This window comes from Python bivittatus, unplaced genomic scaffold (genome assembly GCF_059951505.1).
Source record: "Python bivittatus isolate LINGU-HERP-01145 unplaced genomic scaffold, Pbiv_v1 ctg000020_np1212, whole genome shotgun sequence".
NCBI lineage: Eukaryota > Metazoa > Chordata > Lepidosauria > Squamata > Pythonidae > Python > Python bivittatus.
This window is the reverse complement of record NW_028277030.1, coordinates 107,907,600-107,920,077: the sequence shown is the minus strand read 5'-3', so window position 1 is coordinate 107,920,077 and position 12,478 is coordinate 107,907,600. Positions and strand designations below refer to the sequence as shown.

The window sequence follows — 12,478 nt, the reverse complement described above, 5'->3', positions numbered from 1 at the left end:
AGGATAATCAAATGGGATATTTCAAAACGAAATGCAAACTGAGGACTCTCCATCCAGGCAAACAATTCACTACTGAGTTTTAGTTATTATAAGGTGCTCATTCACTCCATTATTGTGCTTAGGCATCAGTTCAAGTCATCCATTACTTCACATGAGTTAAAGAAGTAAAGCTGCTTATTATTTGAATATTATTGATATTTGGCCTATAGTGCCTAAGAGTAGGACAAGTACATTTGGGTGGAAACTTTACAGAGAGAGATCTAAACTCAAAATAAGGAAGAATTTCCTGACTGTGAAAGTGGTTAAGCAGTGGAAAGCCTGCCTCGTGAAGTTATGGGTACTCATGAAGATTGGACAGCCATTTGTCCAGGATGGTCTGAGGATTCCTGCCCTGGGCAGGGGGCTGGACTAGAAGACCTCCAAGATCTCTTCCAACCCTTTGATTCTGTGGTGGCTGATGCACAATTATGGGTCCAATAGAAGTAAATATGCATAGCTCAGGGTTGAACTGTGGAGTCCTTGAGGTTCTCAACCAAGCTCAGAGAACCCCAAGGACTCCACAAATATGGGCCAGTTGTTTGTACTACTACTACTACTACTACCAATTTTTTAAACTTGTAAGCCACCTGATTCGCAATGATTCTGGGCAGCTCACAACAGTCAAACAAAGAAATTACAATAAAATCAATAAAAGATAAAGATAAAAGAAGGCAAGCGCAACAAACAGATAGAATGAAGCAAGAGGTCTCAGTCTCCCTCACCAAACAGCTGGGTGAACAACCAGGTCTTCATGGCTCTTCTAAACAACATCTGGATCTTGGGGGAATCTCGTTCCAAGGACAGCGCTGCTACAGAGAAGGTGCACTTCCGAGGTCCCGATTGATGATGTTCAATCAAAGGAACCTGGAGTGTCCCAACCCTGCGGGATCAAATTGGCCAGGCAGATGCTATGGGAGACAGGCAGTCCCTCAAGTGACCAGGCCCTATGCCCTGTAGGGCTTTATAGGTAACAATCTATAACAACCTACTAGTGGGAATCTGAACCCAAAGTACACTCTGATAGATTAAACTATATAATAATAGCTTCCTTTCAGTATAAGAAACTTCTACTATGCCACAGTACTTATTTTTAGAATGTGCTGACCAATTCAATTTGTTGATAGAGGCCTGATATTGCAATATTTTGCTCAGGTGTCTATCTCCCAGTCTTCTGTCTGCTTCTTTAGTTTTCTGCTCTTGATTGTTGCCAGGATCTATCAAAGCTCTTCTAATTTATATCTCCCTTGTTCATTTACATTTAGTTTGCCATATTCTACACAAAGCGTCTCACAAAGCAGTGTATGATGTAACAAATCTAAAATGAATTTTAAATAGCATCATTAAAATGTCCTAACGCTAGAAATAATTGCACCTAAAAAAGCAGTGCTAAGAATCATCATATCTCAGGCCAGCAAGATTTCATCTTAAATCATCTGCAACATGAAATATGACAGAGCTTGGATATATAGTTCATGTATGAAGATAGAGTGCTAGGCATGTTAATAGGGGTTTGTTGATATGTGTCAGTTGGTTACTAAAGGACAGAATATACGTTTTAGAAATACAGAGCAGAGTGAATGTGTGGATTGAGGAGCAAGCAATATTTTCTGTAACTGTATTTGTGCATTACATGCATTATAATTATAAAAATTAGCAAGTATTAAATATTAACCGCCTTGAGTTCTTGGAAAAAGGAAAATCTAATAAGTAAATAAATAATTAAATCCGTATGTGTACAAAAGGTGTACACATAGTGGTTCACCCACTTTTCTTTCAGTTTCAATCCATTACATCACCTGCATCTGCTCCAGAATTCTTTGCCTCTGTATTTAGATCCAGAATGTATAATTTGCTGCAGACTACTGTTTTGAATTCTAGTTTTTAGCTTTGTGTTATAGCAGGAAATAAACCAGTTTTTAATGTTTGTGACAGAAAATTAGGACCCTTCATATGTTAGACTGTACAGATAATTTACCAAAGCACTTTGCTTAAAGCTCCCCTCTGGACCCACTCATTGAAGTGACTGTACCAAGTCTTTGGGGAGTTTCATTGCTTCATTGCTCTAAGTAGAGCAATGTTCATTCATGAGAAAAGCACCATGAATAATTTGCATCAGCTGCATCTGAAGTTTGAAGTTAAGGTCCATACATGAGAAACAGATGTTCAGTATTTAAAAGCAGATTTTAAGCACCAACTCCAAGAATGTTTCTCATATGGACTGTAATTATTTGCAATCTGTAAATAAAACCATTCTATGGATTCCATTGCTGCTTAAAGTAAAATTGGTTACTTCTTGATATAACTCTTTCTCAGCATTCATTACATTAAGTAAGTACTGTTACCTTATTTTTAAGAGCTTCCGAGTTGGCATATTTAAATTCTTTATTATATTAGCTATATGATAAGTTTTAATGTATTGTATTCAACTATGTTTTATTATTTATGAAGTGTCTTTGATCATAGTTAATATTTAGGGGCCTCAAGGAAAGAATTATTAGTTGATCATGAATCTCAGCTGATTGATTCATTATATGCAAATGCATGATGAACTAATTCTATTTGGAAGAAAATAGTTGGTGCAGTAATATCTTAGAAGTGGTCCCTTTTCTTTCACGCAAGAGGAATTCCTTTTCTGATATTATATTTATTATTTGAAAATTTCGGTAAGAGAAATTATTGATCTTATTCATATAGCATGCTAAACTATTGTGGAGTAGCATGATATTCCCCATCATTTCTACCCTAATTCATGCATAATTAGAGAAAATTTGGAGTTTGCAATATGGTCTGTAACTGTAATTTCTTGTTTCCAAATACTTAAACTAGTTTGATAATTTTGATTAGCTAACAATGACTAGTTTGTGAAAACAAGACTCCCATATATTTGGACAAAACTAGAAACTGCTGCTAATTGGAGAACTGTATTCAGCAAAACACAATGGAAATAAGTTTTAATAGAAATAAAATCATTAACCTGTTATTCTTTGCTGCACTGTTCATGACATATGAAAGGGGGTTAGTTTTAAAAACACATTGGAATTAAAATAACCTAGCAGTTGATCAGTTTTACTAGCTCTGTAGAAGCAAAGTCACCTAAATTCAAATTCTGAGAATTGTACCAGAAAATTGTTGTTGTTGTTGTTTAGTCGTTAAGTCGTGTCCGACTCTTCGTGACCCCATGAACCATATTGCGCCAGATAATTTATAAATGGCCATGGAAGCATGCTAATCTTTGTTTTGGTGAAGATTACTAGACTTTGAAGTATAATCTGTCCTGTGTATTAAGAGACATTTTTTCCCCAGTGGAAATATGTGAATTGCTTTTCATTATTGCATCCTCTTATAAATTTCAGAAATACAAAATATTAATAAATTATAAATTTAGATTAATAGATCTAGATTAAAAAAAAACTAGTACGTACATTTAGGAAGAAGGGTAATTCTCAAATATTTTTAGTGACCTACATGCCCTCTCTCACCTTTTCAAAAGGCTGTCCTCGGGAGAAGGAGTACTTTTGTGATTCTTTGTAGGCATAGAGCATATTTTTGTACCTTACTGGAGGCATTAAACAATAGACCCTAAAATCTTCCCTAGATGGAATATGAGAACTGACAGGAGTCTAAGAATATGACTGATGACATGAGCTATAGGAATATGATGTCTGTAAGTAATATTCTAACCAGTGATATGCCTATAAATTTCACCTGTGCCTGAAAAGTATTTGAAAAAGAATACAGAAAAAGAAATTAGAAAAGCTGTTTCTAATTCAGTTTTCAATTTTTAACAGAATAAGATAAATAGAATTAGGAATTTTGAACAGTTCATATAATATATGAATTCTGATGTCAAATTCTCTTGTCACGTCTTCTAATGTTGTAGGGTTTTTTTGCTCATAGCCATTATTTGCAATATCACTTAATCACAAACCTGGAATTTTTTTTAGACGGGAATCAGAAAGGAGGAATCATTCACTAGCTCGCCATGCAGATATTCTTGCTGCAGTAGAAACAAGGCTATCACTGCTAAATATGACGTTTATGAAATATGTAGATTCCAACCTCTGCTGCTTCATACCTGGAAAGGTAATGTTAAAAAAGAGTTCCATTAAAGTTAAGGAAATAAATCTTAGCATTAAATTGTTTTGAGGAGGTCAGTGATGAAAGTTAAGGACCTCCTGTACAAATGTTGTGATGTTCGTTATTTATTATCTAATCTTGTATGAGACTTTTTCCTTTCTTATAACAAATTGGCTTATCTGGTTGGAAAGTCTTTAATCATATGGTATATAAACTAAAGATGTGTATAAAATACTGATTAAAAGTGGCTTGTTTCCCAGGCCTCAGATTTGCTATGCCTGTAAGTAAGATTAACTATACATGACCTTTAAGTTGTTTTACAGGCTATTTCCAATACTTTTTAATTTGTTTTTAAATAATTAAAAGGTCATTATAGAAAACTGTGTCCCTATTGAAAAGTATGTTCACTTGATCTTGCTGGTAGCCAAGTCTCAATTTTTCCCATTTATTTTTAGGTAATAGATGAAATTTATCGTGTGTTAAGGTATGTAAACTCTACTAAAGCTCCTCAAAGAGCCCATGAAGTCCTTCAAGAGCTAAGGGACATTTCATCTATGGCAATGGAATATTTTGATGAGAAGATTGTTCCAATTCTAAAAAGAAAATTGCCTGGTTCAGATGTATCAGGACGTCTCATGGCAGCAGCTCCAGGTACTGCTTTCAGCTGCTTTGAGCATCTTATTCTGTTCAGCCAGTGAGAAACGATATTAGTTAAATTGTTGTATGATTTATTGTTTCCTCTTCTAATATAAATATTGGCTTGCTATAGAGAATTTATGATAAGAACAAAATACATTTTCAAATGCTGTTGAGATGATTTCTTCTTGTATGTACTCAAGTATTCTTTAAAAATGGCAGAAGCACTTTTTGGGGAATTTATGGAGAACATGCCTATACTGACATTTTCCAATTACTGTTAACAAGCACATATAAAGCATACAAAAACAATCAAATGATTTGGAAAAACAGCAAAAATATAACCAATTAGTAATTCCATATGTGAAAATACGTTCCTCATACAATATAAAAAGTAAAGTGTTAGTTAAATGAGGCTGAAGAATAAATGCAAAATGCAAGTAGCCAAAGAGAGCTTTAAAAATATGGCTTGGCTCAATTTAAAGAGGCTTGCTTGGACTGAGAATTTTTCAGGGCTTTTGATTAATTTAGCTTGATTAGGCCTCCAGCTAGAATCAGTAGCAAAGACTGGGTTTAGAGCAGTGTTTTTCAAACTTGAAAACTTTAAGATATGTGGACTTCAACTCCCAGAATTCTAGGTTTTGAAGTCCATACATCTTAAAGTTGCCAAGTTTGAAAAACACTGCTTTAGACAAATTGGAGATTCAAGGTGTTTGTAAATTGGAGTAGAGTGAAGAAACCATCCTGGGAAGCAGTTTGGGAAAAGAGTAGAATTTGGGAGATTCCAATAAAAGGTTATTTCCTGCTGCCAGAAGTGTTTGGGTTGAAAAGAAACAAAGTCATAATCGTATTGACAGAGAGAGCAGAGGAATAGATGATTAGTAGAGTCTGATTTATACAGACTTTTGGAAATGATATTGTAAAACAGTTGCGACCTTGTTCTAAGGCACTTCTGAGAGCATATTCAGATAGCTATTCAATTAGGTATCAATATGACCAGATAAAGTTGAAGGGATCACAGAAGCACTGAAGAAATTAATACTCAGCCAGGATAAGACTGCATTCCAGGGCTTATTTCACTTATTAAAAATCAAAGATAGATAAGAAAAATGCTGAAGCACGCTTTCTTAAGAAAAATATTGGAGCTGAAAGTATGAGGATGAGACAAAAATCCTCCTGAAAAATAGACAGAGGACTCAGAGACTATCTTCCCTTTAGACCTGTTGCAATGTAAGGCAAAGAAGAGGTAGCGATGATTATAACCTTTTTGAGCAACAAAAAGGGATTTTAAAACAGAGTAATCAATGCCACATAAACGATAGCAGAGATAATCTTTCCCCCTCCTTTCTTAACTTGAATGGCCAAGACAAGACCTTAGAACCCTGTGCATTGAAAATCTTTGCTCACAGCATTTGGCACATTCTGCTCTCTTGGTTTGCTCCACTTGGACTTAAGCAAGAGGTGCATTAGCTTGGCCAATCCACAAAGTGCAGTTAGACTAAATCAATTTTATTTTTGGCTCGCTCACTTGAAAATTCCTCCATATGGTCACAGTTTCCAGTTTTTCTGGGACAAGGGCTCCTTTGTAGTTGTATTTTCTTTGGGTAAAATTTCTTACCTCTCTCTGTCTTTCTGAAAAGTTCCAGGAAAAGAATTTTGGAGTTTTACACAGGTTAGCTTTAGGCCATGAAGAGTGGCCCAAAGAGTAGAAAAAGTTCCGGTCGATGGAGACTCTGGTTAGTTTCCAGACAAAGAGTACAGTGGGTAAATTGTTCAGCTTTGGCCCAGAGAGATAAAAAAACATCCTACTCCTGATATAACAAGATCACATAACTGAACAGAAGCAAAAGCAATAATATTGTGAAAGAACAAAACTTTGACTTGTTAACTGGTATATTTTGCTTTGTTTTGGATTAGCACATGATTGGGAGATGGATAGGAATATATCAGATAAGCTAGGATCTGTTTTTAGGAAAATTCTACCCACTCCATATGTTTAGGCAAACATACAATTTAGTCAAGGCTTCCTCCTCCTCCTTCCAGAAGAAGTTTTAATATTTCTTTAAACATTTAATCAGCTAGAAGAGATTCTGAAATAGTATTCATACCCAATTCTATCTGGGTCAAAGTGCAGCAGCAAAAATTCTACTTTCAGAGTCAAAATAGAGTAAGCAATACTTTAAATTGACACAGCACTCTTTGGATAAATCAGGATATTTACAAATGTAAATATCCACAGATTAAGCATTATTGACTGGATTCAGATCCTCTTTCTTTTAATGGAAATCCTAATAAATTGTATGCCTTTTGTGTCAGAAGAAATCCTTCTGACTCAGGCTGTGCCTTCTGAAAAGGAGAAGTTTTATACTAAAGGCCTCTTGCTCATTAACATCTTTTCTACCAATGAATGCAACTTCACCATGATGTACCACCTTACTCGACAAAGGTGTAATTGCAGATGCAGCACAGAGACATGAATAGTGATTCATTTTGATGGGCAAGTAGAACAGATTTATTCAGCTCTCTCTCTAGACTGTGCAGCTAGAAATAATACTTCAGTACTGACTGCACAACAAAAGCTTTGAAGCCTTGTAAGAGATAGGCAGATGCTGTGAAACAGTTGAATCACAAACTTGCATAAAATCTTTAGCTCTGATTCTGTTCGATGCATCTGATGTCCAAGTAAGTAGACATCTAATACTGGTTATATTTTCCTGCATATTTTTTATCCCTCTCAAATGTGTTTAAAATTAATAGTTTAAGATTTGGATATTATAATAAAAATAAATCCCCAAATAAAGTCTTTACCATAGAGCAAAAATGTGTACCTTGAGGTTTAGAAGAATCAGTAATTTAAAAAGAAAGAATAAAGAGTCTTGTTTTTTTTATTTTATCTAAAACTTACTTATCAAATATCTAAAATACTCTGTAAAAATCTAAAGTACTTAATTGATTGATAATGTGCCGTCAAGCCGTTTTCAACTACTAACAACCACATAGGTAGATTTTCTCCATGGCAATCTATTTGTTAGCTGTTCTTTCAAAACTCCCAATACTTCTAGAAAGATGTCAATACTTTTCCTATCTTGCCTCTTCAAAGTCCAGCTTTCACTTCTGTAGAGTGTCAAAGGGAATACTATGGCTTGCATGATTCTGATCTTTGTAGGTATAGAGACATCGTGGCATTCAAATATATTTTCTAAGTGCTAGTCTGCAGCATATTTCTTGACTGCTTGTTCCTTTACTGTTTACTTTACTTTACTGTTGATAGTTGATCCTACCACCTTACTTGTCTCCTGAGAAATCTGTATGCGGGGCAAGAAGCAACAGTTAGAACCTGTCATGGAACAACCGATTGGTTCAAAATAGGGAAAGGAGTACAACAAGGCTGTATGCTGTCACCCTGCTTATTTAACTTATATGCAGAGTACATCATGAGAAATGCCAGGCTGGAAGAATCACAAGCTGGAATTAAGATCGCAGGGAGAAACATCAACAACTTCAGATATGCAGACGATACCACCCTAATGGCAGAAAGTGAAGAACTAAAGAGCCTCTTGATGAGGGTGAAAGAGGAGAGTGCAAAAGCTGGCTTGAAACTCAACATTAAAAAAACTAAGATCATGGCATCTGGACCCATTAATTCCTGGCAAATAGAAGGGGTAGACATGGAAGCAGTAACAGACTTCATTTATTTGGGCTCCAAGATCACTGCAGACAGAGACTGCAGCCATGAAAGTAAAAGACGCTTGCTCCTTGGGAAGAAAGCTATGGCAAACCTAGACAGCATATTAAAAAGCAGAGACATCACCTTGCCAACAAAGATCCGCATAGTCAAAGCTGTGGTTTTTCCAGTAGTAATGTATGGCTGTGAGAGCTGGACCATAAAGAAGGCTGAGCGCCGAAGAATTGATGCCTTTGAACTGTGATGCAGAAGACTCTTAAGAGTCCCCTGGACTGCTAGGAGGTCAAACCAGTCAATCTTAAAGGAAATCAACCTGACTGCTCATTGGAAGGATTGATAATGAAGCTCAAGCTCAGATACTTTGGTCACCTAATGCGAAGAGAGGACTCCTTGGAAAAGACCCTGATGCTAGGAAAGATTGAAGGCAAAAGGAGAAGGGGACAGCAGAGGATGAGATGGTTAGATAGCATCACTGAAGCAATGAGCATGAAACTGAGCAAACTCAGGGAGGCAGTGAAGGACAGGAAGGCCTGGCGCGATATGGTTCATGGGGTCACGAAGAGTCGGACACGACTTAACGACTAAACAACAACAAGAAGTCTGCAGCATATTTCTTGACTGCTTGTTCCTTTACTGTTTATAGTTGATCCTAAAAGGTAGAAGCTACCCACCACTTTGATATCTTCATTGCCAATTATAAGGCTAGTTATTCTATCTGCTGTCATTAGTTTGGTCTTTATATTTAATTTTAGTCCCATTTTTTCATGTGCTCTTTGACTTTTAGTACTAGAGCTTGCAGATCCTTTGCATTTTCAGCTATCAGGGTACTGTTATCAGCATAGTGGAGATTGTTGATGCTTCTTCATCCAATTTTAAAACCACACTCATCTTCTTCCAATCCAGCTTCCCTTTATATTCAACATATAGGTTGAATAAATAAGGGGAGAGTATGCAGCCTTGTCACACTCCTTTGCTAACCTGGAGCCAGTCTGTTTCTCCATGTTCTGTCCATACTGTGGCTTCCTGACCTGTATATAAGTTTCTCATGAGGACAATGAGATGTTCTGGGATTCCTATTTTTCTGAGCACATTCCACAGATTGACATGATTTCCACAGTCAAATGCCTTTCTATAATTAATGAAGCACATAGTGACTTTTTTTTTGTATTCTTTGGCTTTCTCAATTATCCAGCATGCATAAATAATAATGTCTTGTGTTCTTCAGTCTTTTCTAAAGCCATATTGAATATCTGGCATCTCTTTTTGTAGGGCTCTAATTGGTGTTGGATGATCCCAAGCATTTTTTTGCTAGCATCCTTTGCTAGTCTCCTTTTTTTGGTATTGGAATGCAGATTGACCTTTTCCAATCGGTTGGCCAATGTGTCATTCTCCAGATTTGCTGGCATAGCTTGGTTAGAATCTTCACTGATTCTTCTTCTGTTGCTTACCATATTTCAGTGGGTATGCCATTCATTCCTGTAGCTGTTTGACTTAGTAATGACTGGAGTATTGATCTAACTTCATCTTCTAGTACTAAAGGTTCTTGTAAGTAGGGAATATCTTCTAAGGTATCTTGGATGTTGACATCTTTACTGTACGGTGTTTCAGTATACTCCTTCCATCTTCCTTGGATCTCCTTTGAATCAGTTATTATCTGTCTATTGGCGTCCTTTAGCATACCAATCTGAGGTTGGAACCTCCTTCTAACTTCAGAGATCTTTTGAAAGGCTTTCCTTGTTTTTCCATGTCTATTTTCAGTGTCTTTACATACGTTGTTGTAATACAGCTTCTTGTCTCTTCTAACAGCTCTCTGAAACTCTTTGTTAAGTTTCTTTCTGAAATTTTTGTCTTTTTTGTCCTTGGCTCCTCTTTTCTTCTTGGAAATTTCCATGGTTTGTTCTGACATCTTGTCGAGCAGAGTGCAAATCACAAACACTCCTGTTTGTGCAGAGCGCAGCAAAAACTCCAGGAAAAGTTACCCAGGAAAGATATACATCAGCATTGCAGCTGTTCACAATGCAATGTCCATTTCTTGTTTCCCAAAGAAATCCAGTCAGAAAATATATACTAACTGGTGTTTATTGATAAAAATGCAAAATTCCATAAAATGTAAATATCATACAAAATATAAAGAAAAACACATCTTCTCATGTAATGTAGTATCCAAGACTTATTAGCAACACAAGCTTAACAAAATCTCTATCTACAAACTCTCAGAGAAGAGGTACACTACTTGGTACTTTGTTACAACTACATAGTCCATAAAAATGATTACATGGTACTATACTGCGCTAAAGCTATACACACACACACTGAGACACACACTGAGAGGCTGAACATTTTCCTCTCATTATATTATAGCTCCATGCCAACCCCACTGGGTAACTAGCAAACACACACCAATAGGTGGCAGTAAATAGCACAATACACAACACACAATAACAGGTGTTTTTCACATGATCTCTGTAGCCAAAATATTATTTGTTATTGTTGTAAAGATAACAGGACGAATCCTTTCCCATGAGAAAGAAAATCCTGACACATCTAGCTTCCTTCTCTTTCTTCATGTTTGACAGTCTCTTTTCATCCTTAACGACTTCTTTAAGTTCATTTCATAATTCCTCTGGTTCTCTATCAATGAGGTTCAGGACTTCAAAGTGATTCCTGATGTTCTCCTTGAAAATGGTGGGTCATTTTCATATCATATCAAGATCATATCGTGGAAACTGACTGGCTTTTTTCTTCTTCTTTAGCTTAACTTGGAGCTTGCACATGAGCAGTTCATAATCCATTCCACAGTCAGCACCTGGCCATGTCTTTGATGCTATAATTGAACTCCTTCATCTCCTTTTAGCAATAATATAATCAGTTTGATTTCTATATATCTATAGTCCTCGTTTAGCGACCACAGTTGGGACCAGCAACTCAGTTGTTAAGTGAAGTGGTCGCTAAGCTAAACCATGACTGTGCTTACAATCTTATTTTAGCTTTTCTTTGATTTATGGACCTGCAAAAGTTGTAAATGCGAGGACTGGTTAAAAAGTTACTTTTTCATTACCATCGTAACTGTGAACAGTTGCTAAACAAGGCAGTTGCTAAATAAGGACTACCTATACTCCATCTGGTGCTGTCCATGTATAGAGGCATAGTTTTGGTTGTTTGAAGACAGTATTAGCTAGTGGCAGAAATTGGTAAGTTGGTCTCCTGCTCCATTTCAGTTTCCTAAGCCGCACAGTCCAACTATATTTTCCTCTTTCATGTTTCCAGCTTTGGCATTCCAGTCTCTAATCACAAGCAGCACATCTTGCTTGCATGTTCCTTCAATTTCAAATTGAACTTGATCATAGAAGTCATCAACCTCCTCTTCTGCATCGGTGGTTGGAGCATAAACTTGAATGATCATCATACTAAAGGGTTGTCCATGAAGTCTAATTGATTTTATTTGGTTATTGATTGCATTGTAGCCAAGTACTGTTCTTGCTATACCCTTCCTAACTATAAAAGCAACACAATTTTTTCTTTGTTTTTCATGTCCTGAGTAATAAATGGTGTGATCTTCTGACTGAAAGTATCCGATCCCAGTCTATCTCAATTTGGTGATGCCCAAGATGTCAATTTGTAGTCATTTCATCTTTCACTGTGTTGAGCTTTCCTGTGTTCATGTTTCTTACATTCTGTATTCCTACTGTAATTCTATCTTTGCAACTTCAGATGTTCTTTTCCTGTATGGTAATGTCAGCAACTAGGTGTCCCAAAGGCTTTACTCTAGCCGCATCATAAACACCACTGGCACTCCGAAAGATCCTCAGTTCTTTCTCAGTAGCACGTTGAGTGCTATCCGTCGTAAGGGGCCCATCATCCAGCACTATATCGTTAGTCATTTTATATTATCTATCCATGTGGTTTTCTTGGTAAAAATACAGGAGTAGTTTACCATGGCATTCTCCCACCCAGTATGCATTAATGCCTTTGCCATGGGCACTAAAGCAATCATCTAACTCTAGCATCTTCCTATACTGCTGCTGCCCAATATAGGCACCT

The 12,478-nt window shown here is 36.5% G+C and overlaps 1 protein-coding gene across 1 annotated transcript in view; it reads left to right on the top strand.

The window, feature by feature from the left end:
• Nucleotides 1-12,478, top strand: part of FBXO28 (F-box protein 28) — a 39,018-nt gene that overhangs the window by 17,468 nt on the left and 9,072 nt on the right. Inside the window, exons 3-4 of the mRNA XM_007426287.4 lie at nt 3,984-4,122; nt 4,572-4,767. Of these exons, the coding sequence (XP_007426349.1) occupies nt 3,984-4,122; nt 4,572-4,767 (335 nt within the window). The remainder of the gene's footprint in view (nt 1-3,983; nt 4,123-4,571; nt 4,768-12,478) is intronic.